The following is an 11978-nucleotide window of genomic DNA, read 5'->3' as shown; positions in this document are numbered from 1 at the left end:
GTGGTTTCTGGATCTTTATTCTAGGCTACTCATAAAGCAAGGAGATGAGTGATATCATGTGGTCTTCGTCAACAAGGGAGCTTTCTGTTATACTTTGTAGCCATTTAAATTGAAAGATTAAAGGCCGTAACACGCAGGCAAGGTTAGAGCGCAACATGAACTTCACTGGACAATTTTTAACAAGCCCTCATTTATTCCATGATACTTTTTTTTATACTCACACGATTGTCTTCACATTAAGATAATTGGAACTTTGCAAACCCACCCCCATATATCATTGCTTTTGAACATGTGTCCGTTATTAAAGGACCACTCCACTGATTTTCCATCCCATCAGTTTAGCCTATTGTCATTTTTAGCAGCCTGTGAAAACAGTCCTCTGTATAGCTCTGGAAAAAGGGACTGAGAAAATAACCAGGCAGGGAGGGTGTAGTGAAAATATGCTGTTGCATTATAGGACACTTATGGAGCATGAACCATTGGGATTTAAAGTGAATAAATCTCTACTGCTCTACAGCCTCTACTGCTCAATCTTGACGCCTCTTTTTTAAAACAATTTTCTTTAGAGTCCCCAAACATTATGGAAATGAAACTAAAAACAACTAAAAATCGCCTTTAAAAAGGGGGATTGAAGAAAAAATGAGCCACACTGTAAATTAGAAAGATTAGAAAAGAAACTCTGAAATAGGCATTTCAATTTCAAATCAATAATTTAAGTACTTTTAAAAGTAAACATTACATTTCAAATGTCTTTTTGTGATTGCTGGATACAAAAAAGGTGTTCCAATGTGCATGGATGCTAACATTCACTGTAGCCAAAAATCCTGGTGTGATTTAAGGATAAAAATCAATCAAAGGTCTCATTATCTACAGTATCATACATCCCCATATTTTGTGTTCAAAAAGTTTGTTTTCTATGGGCTTCTTCTAACAACTCAGAATCACCTTCATGATCATTCTTGTCATCATCCTTTATTCCCCTACATCAAGGGAACCTGCGGCTCTTGAAACACAGTAAGGCAAGGCAAGGCAAGTTCAATAATATTAATATTTGATCAGATAATATGCGTCAAAGTCAAATCCTTCTTTGTCTACTTCCTGGTCTTGGAAAACTAACCATTGTTCAATCCACCAAAATGAAAAGTCACAAATGAAATAGAAAGTTTAATTCTGCCTGTAAAGATTTATATATTCTTTACTGCAACCAATGATAGCTTTAACTTTATGCTTGATAAAGTGCTAGAAATGAACAAATCACAACAAATGTTTGCATCAAACTTTCAAAATGAGTTTTTATATCGATCTATAAGTTCACAGATGCATCAAACTCATTTGTGTATTTAAAACTTTAAAAGCAGTGTTATCAAATAGATTGTATGGCTCCAGGCATTTCTATCTTGTGACAAAGAAGCAAAATGGCTATTTTGATAGTAAATGTGGCAGACCCCTGCCCTACTTAATAAAAATCCTCCTGTTTTCCCCAGACAAGTTCGCTTTTGCAATACTCCCCATGTCGCCCACCACCTTCCTCTTCCTCAGCATCGCAGTGAATGTAAATGTTCTCCCTCACACACATAGGGCGCAGGCTAAGTGTTTGTGCTGTCCTTATCTAAAAGGATCTCTATCCTGCTTTAATGAGGCACTTGACCTCCCTGCGCTCCTCTTCTCCCTGGGTGACGCAAAAAAAAAAAGTGGGCAGGCGAAGCGCTAAGTGCAGTAGTTTAGGACTATCGGAGCGCACCGAAACATCACTAGTCAGGCAGACTTCATTCAGAGCGCCTATCTGCTCCTGCCGTCTCTCTTCGGATGTTATACCTATGCAAACACATCGGAGAAAACACCGGGATGTACACGGACGAGTATGAGAGGGACAACTCTGACTTTTTCCTCAAACTTTTAACAACCTCCTCCATTCACTAAAGGTGGATGAAACTTTTTTTTTTGTGAATGAGTATCCCGCCGCTGGCTGCCACATCTGGACGTCGTCGGAGCTGTCAAGTCCAGAGCCAACGTTTATCCGGACCTGACTTGACCTCCTTCCTCTGTTTAGTCCTCCCTTAAACTTTAAGGCGGAATACTGGACTTTAAACCCTTGTGTCTTTATTTTTCAAACTTTTTTTCCACAATTGCAATGCTCAAAATGGAACACTCGGTCCTCAGAATAGCATGCGTCTTGGTGGTTATCTGCCTTTTGGATAAAAGGTGAGTTGAGTTTAATATGGAGTTAAATCCCACTAAGAAAAGTTATTATAGCCTATGTTGGTTAAATTAACTGAAAAATGTTTTTTTATTACATACAATTGGGTTTTTTACTCATTATAACATGAATTACTCGTTTTTTAAATTTAATACAGTGATCTTTAAAAGTGATTTAGCATAACGTAAAAAAATTAAGATTGAACACAAATAATAATTTACAAACTTCATAAATGTATTTATCGTGATATTTTGGGAATACAAGTTTCATATTCTGAAAGCCAAGACTTTGTTTATTTAAAATCAAACAAAACACCCAAATCCACATTTATTCTGAAATGAGCCGTTGCGACTTCCGACTGATTTCAATAGAGCGGGTCACATACTGAAACCTGGGTCTACTTTTTACAAGTTTACAATCTCTTGCAAATTACTACTTGCCATGCATCATTCCCAAACAATGTTGCCAATCAATAAACAGTTGACACTTGGAAAGACATTTGTTGAAACAGGTCAACTGTCAAAGCAAGAAACACAACAGGTACAAACAACACAAACTGGAATTACAGTACATGCAATGCCACCTTAATATATGCATAAGATCATTTTATGTCACGGCATGTTGCAGTTTAGAATGTTGTGACAGTTAAAGCTATTTTTTTCACTCAGGAAGTCAACCTTTTCTCTTTGTTTGAAAATGCTTGCACAAGAGAAACCTGCAGATGTTACACGTAGCACATAAAAGCTAAGGAAAGAAAAAGTATGCAAAGTTCTGCAGCTGTGTTAGTGTCTCTGTGAGCGTTACTGTTCCCTCCTCTCCACCTGGGTATTCCTGCGTGCATGTCAGGTGTTGTATGTGTGTATGTTCGCCCACAGCCATACATGGTCCTCATTTGTGTGTCTGGTTATACACACAGTGCGACATACAACCTGTGTTTTACTTGTAATGATAATGGAAAGAAAAAGCTGTGCACCTCTGGGCTCAATCATCAGTGCAGCCTGTGTTTTCCTGCTTATTGCTGTTAGTGTTTCTCTGTGAAGTAGAAAAGGGCTTTGACCGCTGTCAGTTGAATTACTGTTGTTCACATGATTGATCTGCAACAGAGGCAGCAGACAGGGACACACCTTGCAGCGAGAAAAGTCATTGAATTTACATGCTAACTGATTTACTGAGGTGAAAAGTGACTGTGTATCCAAAACGTTTACTATAACTATTTGATGCATGCCGACAGTAAATAAGTAAGTAAATCCTGTTCCCTCAGCTTACCCACTGTACAGCGATTATATTGCATCAATTTGAAGATCCGTAAACCAAAGGTGAATCTGGCAAACATTAACACAAAATCAAACTGAAACAGAATGCCTTTGCAGAAAGCTTTGGCATATTCGTTTAAATAGTATGAACCCTGGAAAAAGGGTGTCGTAGATTTAAAAAGCTAAAATTATATGTGATATATGTCATTTGAGCAAATGGATTTATTGTTATCAAAATTAACAGCCTTAAATGTATATCATATTGGTGATAACCGAACTTTGCATTCTCAACTGACTCTGAAAATTAAAAAGCAAATAAATATTGTGCACATTTCTCTTTTTTTAACCACCAGCATGTGGTAACTGTTTAGCCACCATTGACCTGCAGTATCTGTATTATTGAGGCTATTCAACAACACTGGTTCATCTTGTCAGGATATGTTTAATACTGTGGGAACTGAACACCGTTGTGGCACATAACAAGCATTTTTCAGAACCCTAAAAACGTTTGTGAGTGACAAAATATTTATGAGTTTCCGTCTCTGTCAATAACCTGACCTATGTGCTCCATGCAGGGTAGACTCCAATGAAATCTTGGGCCTGAAGCTCCCCAACATCGACCCGATCCTGAATGCCAACACCGTGTGTCTCACGCTGCCGGGTTTAACGCGGCGACAGCTGGAGGTGTGCATGCGCAACCCAGACGTGACTGCTTCAGCAATCCAGGGAATCCAGATTGCCATCCATGAGTGCCAACACCAGTTCAGAGGGCACCGCTGGAATTGCTCCAGCCTGGAGACGAGGAACAAAATACCCTACGACAGCATAGTCTTTAAAAGAGGTCAGTTTCCGTGTCCCAATAAAACAGCATTCGGCCAACCCTAACCCTACTGTTCAATTTTAATTGAATTCATTTTCCTGTGAGTGCTTTGGATGTCTTGCATTACAGATATTGTCTCAGCACAAATAAGTTGATTCAAAGTTGATCAAAATATAAGAATCTCATAAGAGAATCCTTACGAGACGTCTTGAGGTGTAATTTACAGAGGTGAGGTGTCACCACAAAACACCTGAAAGAAAACAAGGAAGTACAAGCATGGAGTTCAAAGGTTTTGGTCTTCAAACAGGCTGTGGTTTCATCCTCAAACACACTTTGATAGAAAACCTTGAAAGGAAAGGCTTAGAAAGATTAGTTGCCACAAAGAAACTTGTCCGTAACAAGCGTTGATGTAATATTGTTCTCCGAACACAGTCACTGGGTTTGGGATAGTTTACTTTAACACATATAATGACATTATTGAATGTTATCTTGCAGATGTGAAGTCTCTAAATGGTTAGTTTTCGCTCTAGTAAGGAGCAGACTTGTATCTACTTTCCAACCCTCGCCGTGTCTCCTAATAACCTGGACAAAAGAGCAGGTAACTTCAAAAGCAATCAGTCACCTAAAGATTACCAGACCTCATGCAGATCAGTTTTCTCTGATGATTTGTAGAGCTTGAAGCTTTGCAACTAAGCTACAAAGGATGAAAGAGGATCTTTGGAGTTGGGAAGCCCTGCAGATGGAATCATCCCAGGTTATTGACTGGGAGAGGCATCCGTTTCCTAATGACCACCACACCTTGATAGATGACCAATGTGGTTGGTAGTTCATGTTTTTAGTTGAGTTCTTGTATTTTACCATATAGGAAAGAACATAGTGTTTATAATCTGAATTATTAATCGATATATGCCGATTGCATCTAAATCTATCATCAATTGACAGTTCAGGCTTCACTTGTTGGTAAGCAAATTCATTTCAAGTACATCATAGAGCTCTTCTTGCATTGAAGCGTATTGGCTTTTGTATGACAATACCTATTTACCATTTAAATATTGAGTTTGTAGTCTATTTAAAACTTTTATCCAAGACTGTATCGTTGAATAGTTGATGGAATTCCCCCGTCATAACACCTGATTAAATGCGTCAGATCTTTGGCCGGAGGGGTGTTGCGAGTAGGTTCTCCTCAAACTGTGTGCAATATGATGAAGGTTTTTCAACCCTTACTGAGGACTTTTCACTTTGTTGCCTTTGTGAATCTTAGAAAAAAAAAAACTATTAACTACTGTATTTACTAACACACCTCTGGTCATACTTTCACTCCTCATTGACGGGCAGTTTGTCATTATTATTGGAGGCAGTTGTTGGTTCTCTTGAATCCCTGGTTTGCCTCGGGTGCAGAAACTCTAAACCACTGACATAAACAACCTCTTAAAATCGGATGATTCATCTGTTACATGTTGATACATTCACAGAAGCTCCACAGAAGCTCCACAGAAGCTAAAAAATGGATACAAGTTAGCGTGCCGCAGTTATCGTTGCGTGCAGCTACTGCAACAGGGGGGGCTTTCATTGAGGTGGAATTGTGGAGATTAACACACATTTTCAATGTAACTGCACATAGAAAAGTAAATAATACAGTCTCAAACAAGGCTTATGTATACCAAACTGGTATTGTTGCTTTTAAAATAATATCCTGTAAGAGCCAGTTAATCCATGTTTACACAAAGCCATTCTAGCAAAGCTAAATACAAATGAAATACTTATTTGGAATATGCCATTTTAAGTATTCATGCAGAGATTTCTCAAATGTAAAAAGTTTTGGAGATGCATATCAGGGGCTCTGCTTTGCAATGTTTGTTTGGTGTCTTATTTTACTACATCAGCGGTCCTTGGATCCTCTCTGCCACGTATCTCTCTGCTGATGGATTCAGATAACTTTTATGGGCCCATGTTCATTCCCGTTTAGTTTGCATCAAAAACTAGGCTAAAGAGGACGTTAGGCAAGACATGGATAGACAGAAATAGGAGAATCACCCTCTCTTTCTCTGTCACTGTGTCTGTGTCCCACCTCGCTGGTCTGCTCTAATGCTTTTACTTCCCTTGCCAGTGCAAGTGCTTGTGAATTTGCTCTCAGCACTTTCCCAACTCTCGGCGGCAAAGGCATAAACCAGTTTAGTCGGTTTCTGTAACACAAAGTGACAGTTTCCTTTGAAACTTTAATTCATTTTGTCACTTCCTCTGCCATCAGTTCAGCCGGGCGTGTCGCAGCCGGTAAATTATTTGTTAGATTGATTTGCTCCTGGTCTACCGGGGGCCTGCTTTGCAGAGCCTGGCCTAAAACAGGCCAAGAGCTAAAACAGGCTTTCTATGTCTAAGGATATGCCTAAGTGCAATCCTTTTTACTCCCCCCTACCTTGAGTGTGAGGGTTAATTTCTTACTGGTTTAAAACCAAATTCATAATTGCCCTAAATTAGATGTTGAATTGTAAAGCTCCTAAAATATTTTGTTGTTGTTAAATAACTATTAGTATGTTGGTGTGTTAAACTGATTTACAAAGAGTCTTTAAGCTCATCGTTTGGTTTTGGCGTCGATAAGCTTTACTTTTTTGGTTGAGTCTCATAGCTCTCATGTTTCCAGGTGTTTAATTAAGCTATTTTCAGAAGATATGCTGTGGTATATTATCTTGCTGCTAGTTTTCAGCAGCAAACCGTAGAAAAAGTTAAGTTTGTGAAAATAGTTGAGCACCTAGCTTTTTAAGAGCCATATGTTTCCATCAACAGATGGTGTAGACCAAACAGAGGAAAACAGATGAGTGATTATCAGACTTGCATTCATCAGGCGAACATAAATATGCAAGCTTTGGTTATTTTAACCCAAACCATGATCTTTTCCTAAACCTTCTTGATTCATCATGTTTTGCACTGCAGGGGGTTGCACAAGCATGCTTATGTTATTGACATTCATAGAATAACTCGTAACAGCATTCAAAGAAGTAACTTTTCGTAAGGTATTCAAACCATTGTTTGAGATTTCATATGATGTAATATGATTCAATGTTAACTGTATTGTTGCTCCATATCTGCTACATGTGTTTATAAGCAACTTTCTAGCAGGTCGTCATACCAACCTAAAACTGTTGATATGCCCATGTTGTGCGTTCAGACTGAACTGTGTAATGCAGTTTTGAGGGTTAGGGTTTGTGCATTTTGAGACACTATGGGTAGTTGGCAGTTCGTTGGAATTAAAACTCCCGAAAAATCTAATTGCGTCTGGTCGGCTAATTTGGTCAGACTGAAAACAGCCTTTCAATAAAACAGCCCTGCATTAAAACAATGCAGTGGATGCCTTAGAGGGGGGGTTTTTAAAGGCCTGTTTAAGATTAATGTGGTGCCTTGCAGGATAACATTGTGATGCGTTGCAACCCTTCAATGTTTTCCCCTCGGCGATGATCTACTGGCAATCGGTCTTTCAAGAGTTATGTTTAGGTTATTTTCTTTCTGCGAATTGGCAAAAGCCTTGGTAATACTTCAAACATGCAGTTTGGTTGCATGGGAGAACTGCACACTGTCACTTGCACAATGGATGAATTTCTCGTTTACTGATAATTGCGCTGCCTTCGCCTGTTAATGTGTCCGATGTCAAGTATACAAAACTCCACAATGACAACACATGTGTCATACTTTACATCATGTCTCACAAAAACAAAATAGCATGAAGATTACTTAAATATACAAATAAGGAAGTAACATCAAACAATGCTAAAAAGGGCAGTTCCAGTTAATAGCCTTTTATTTGACACCAACAAGCAGCCTGAATAATTTCCCCTTCAAGCAGCGTGCTATAAACTCCTAAGTGGTTTCTTTTCATGTTTTCCTTACAAGTTTTCATTATAATCTTCACTGTTTTCTGCTCCAGTAAATGACTGCAAGTGGGACTGATTTAATACAACCTGAGGGCACAGTAGGATGAGATCCAACAACAAACGCTGTAGAGGGTACGAGCGAGCGCTACTGTCGCACTTCCTCCTTCAATATTCAAGCATTTAACTATTTTAAATGTATTATTATTTGTCCCAGATACTACATGGACAGCGCTAATGTTATATATGTGTGTATTGCCAGTGCAATTGTGTAAATGAAGACCAAAATAGCAGATCAGTTGTCCTCATTACATGTGCCGCGTGTAAGTTTCTATTAATGAGAAAATAATGTGTTTAGGTGTGAAGGCAAAAGCACTCACACATCCTGTAGAGAGATTATATGCGTACAACAGAAGTCTTTGTAAGACAATTGCAAGTGATAACAAGGCAAAAAACTGTGGTGTGGCATAATCAGCCAATCTACCCTAACATATGAAGGTACAGTAAGTTTAAACTTTATTCGGAAGAAATGTCAAAAACAGATACATGGATTATGGATTGTCAGAGAAGGTAAGGCTGGGAAATGAGTTGGCTTCAAACTATTATGGAAACAAGATAATCAGGATGATATGTTATTGATGATCTAATTTTGTCTTGAGTTAAAATCTAGCGCCCTAATTTACTTAACATAGATCAGACTCCTCCTCAATTTAACTTATTGATGCTTAATATAGTTTACAAAAATATTGAAAATATATTTAGCAGTGCACTTAAGCAGATACTTTATTGTGTTCTAATTGTATTTATTTATTTTATTTCTAATTATTATGTATAACTTATTTATTTATTTGTTGATACTTTTTTGTAATTTGTGTAATTGTTTTTTAGTTGAGTTACATTCAAAGTTCAAGAGAATCCCCTTCTAAAATGTTTTTAAAGTTCAATAAATGCATGAATCTTCCAAAGTCAATGAGTAATCGTGGTAAATAATCACAATCGTAACCAAAATACTCCTGATAATAGTTTTATTCCCACAATTGAGCAGTATGAGGATGTCTTGTTTACAAGAAGGAGACAGCGCTGCTCAGTGTGGGACTCCTCTGTGAGTCCTCTGATGGGAGTGGTGGGGGTCTGTTCATGTTCACATGGCCCACAGAGACCAAGTATGCAAGTGTTGTTTCGAACACTTAATTGTTATTGTCCCAGATGTTTCCCCATTTTTATGAGTCTTGGCATGTAACGTGTGAATAAACTGTTTTGTGTATCTTTATCCAAATAGAGGAGGTACAAAACTGACTTTTAGGGCTCAGAAAATCACTTGACATCTTAAAGTTGTATCACGCAGCTGCGCAGCAACACTTTAATGAGGGATATGTAAGCGTTGTGTTATTGTACCTCGTGCTGTTATGGTAAAAAAATGAGAAATGCAGCCCAACTGAACTTGTAAACAAGTCATAATAATCTGAATTTGGTCTGCTTTCAAATGTCCTCCTTCATTCTGCTAATCCTTTCATTCCACCTGACAGGTAAATGTCACATGCACAATGGTATGTTCTGCCTGCAGGTTATTTGAAATTTGCTGACACTTCAAATGATATTGATCTTATAACACTGGTAAAAGGCATTCTTTCAGCTTTCAGCGACTTTTCCTTCAAAGTGAAGCAGAGTGTCAGTTTAGAGAGTTTAAACTCCATCTTCCTCTTGGCCATTTTTACTGAAAACATGTCTTGGACTGAGCTTCAAAACTGTGTGCTATGACATGTTTTTTTAAACAACAGTGCTTTATTTTCCAATCCTTGTTTCCTGATTGTGACAGTTTGTGAAACGTTATAATTCCACTCATGGTTATATAACAAAGAAACTGTCCTATCTTTTTACAACAGGTTTCAGAGAGAGTGCCTTTGCGTATGCCATCGCAGCAGCAGGCGTGGTGCACGCAGTGGCCAACGCTTGCTCCATGGGCAAACTGAAGGCGTGCAGCTGTGATGAGAAGAGACGTGGGGACCAGGAGGCTTTCCGCATCAAACTGCACCGTTTGCAACAGGAGGCCATCAACCGGGGGAAGGGTATGGTCCACGGGGTCATGGAGCACTTCCCTGCCGACCTCCCGGGATCTCAGGACTCCTGGGAGTGGGGCGGCTGCAGCCCCGACGTGGAATTCGGTGAGAAGTTCTCCAGGGACTTCTTGGATGCTCGCGAAACCTACAGGGACATCCATGCCAGGATGAGGCTGCATAATAACAGAGTTGGCAGACAGGTGAGAACAGAGGAATGAGGGTGTTTAAGTGGATGTGTTCTCCATGATTCTGGTCACATTCAACGGCACAAATCCTACATGTATATATTGTGCTGTGATTTTATTACTCCAGTTCACTTTGAGATCAATTACTTTTGCAATTTGTGGCTTTTCACATTCAAGGGGCACTAAATGTACACATCAAGTCCAGTTGACATGACACAAAGTGAACACGAAAACCCGGTGCTTTTCAAGCTCCAGCTCCGAACCGGCCCTGAAACACCGTTGGTGTGAATGAGGTAAAAGAGAACCACTAAACCACTGCCATGATTTGTAGCTCCAAACTAGGTTTCCAAAGTTGAAGAATTACATTCATAAATACTGTTTTCTCACCCTGGGTTTGGAGTTCATCATTTTCTTTTCTGCTTTGCATGCTTTTTAAGACAACCTGGAGACTTTTAAAGGGGCCCTATTCGTTTTTTTTTTTTTTTCCCTGTCCTGTACTGTGTTATGTAAAATCCCAAAGTTCCCTCCAGAGGGCGTTTCTCTCCTACACCCCCAACAGTGCCTGTAAAGCCTTGATTGGAATCCTTTGTTTGCTTCAGTGACAGTGACATCACTTTGATAGATACATTTTATTTCGGACAAGTAAAATAAATAATTACAAAACAAAAACAGTGCATAGTCGAGAAATGAAAACAAAGAATGACATTTACAACAACAACAACAACAACAACAGCATTAGCAACATAAACAGTCCTACATCTAGTGTTCGAAAAGGAGTGAGAAGAAGTATAATTTATTTAATCTCACCCCCTTGTCCCTAAATGATTTATTTATAATCTATAATCTGCAATAATTATCATTATTATTAATTATTATTGATATTATTGTTACTTTGTAACACTTGCACTTCTATTGGCTAGTGCTCCGACACATTGTACATGATAGTCACCGTAGAAGCACAAAATACCAATATGAAATCTGAAAATGAGCATAATAGGGACCCTTTAAGACAATTTACCAGGCGGGGAAGGCCTAATGATATAGTCTTTCCAGCAGCATTTTGGGAAATCCAGGCTCATGTGCGTTTGGAGCTTGACCCATAACTAAATGTCAGGCCTGTGCTGCTGTAATTGAGACCATTTAGAAGAAAACCCCTCAGTGTGAGACTGTAGTAAGTGCAAAAGGAATACTCTGTTATTACCATAATATTACCACAAATTGAGTGCAGATGAGGTTAATATTTGACCTAGTTAAACATTCACTCTCACCCTGCAGTGCTCTATGTCTCTACACACCTGTGAAAGAAAACACAGTTTGTGACATTATCTCCCTCTGCTATCAGTGTAAATATTACACTTAAATAGGATTGATATAAGAAAACATATTACCCAATAAAATAGGTGGAGAATGGGTGGGCCGAGTGCTACCGGGCCAATGATAACGCCACAGAGTACAACACAATCTGATTCTGTTGGTTGGAGCAACATTGGCTTGTCATTATTACATTACTGTTTATTTCTGCTGGCAGAGACTGTGTGTGTGTGTGTGTGTGTGTGTGTGTGTGTGTGTGTGTGTGTGTGTTCAAGACCTGCAAGAATAATAATGG

General features: G+C 38.9%; 1 protein-coding gene across 1 annotated transcript; it reads left to right on the top strand.

The window, feature by feature from the left end:
• Nucleotides 1-1769: 1769 nt before the first annotated feature.
• Nucleotides 1770-10405, top strand: wnt10a (wingless-type MMTV integration site family, member 10a). Its single transcript, XM_010767740.1, has 3 exons — nt 1770-2202; nt 4026-4291; nt 10014-10405. Exons 1-3 carry the CDS (start codon nt 2132-2134, stop codon nt 10403-10405), a joined length of 729 nt encoding a protein of 242 aa, XP_010766042.1. The 5' UTR covers nt 1770-2131.
• Nucleotides 10406-11978: the final 1573 nt, after the last annotated feature.

The sequence above is a fragment of the Notothenia coriiceps genome, unplaced genomic scaffold (assembly GCF_000735185.1).
Source record: "Notothenia coriiceps isolate Sejong01 unplaced genomic scaffold, NC01 NC01_scaffold00004663, whole genome shotgun sequence".
Lineage (NCBI taxonomy): Eukaryota > Metazoa > Chordata > Actinopteri > Perciformes > Nototheniidae > Notothenia > Notothenia coriiceps.
This window is presented reverse-complemented; position numbering and strand designations above follow the sequence as displayed.

Coding starts and splice junctions, on each gene's coding strand:
- wnt10a (XM_010767740.1), top strand. CDS start 2,132: ATGCTCAAAATGGAACACTCGGTCCTCAGAATAGCATGCGTCTTGGTG. Junction 2,203..4,025: donor ATCTGCCTTTTGGATAAAAG/GTGAGTTGAGTT, acceptor TGCTCCATGCAG/GGTAGACTCCAATGAAATCT. Junction 4,292..10,013: donor CAGCATAGTCTTTAAAAGAG/GTCAGTTTCCGT, acceptor TTTTTACAACAG/GTTTCAGAGAGAGTGCCTTT.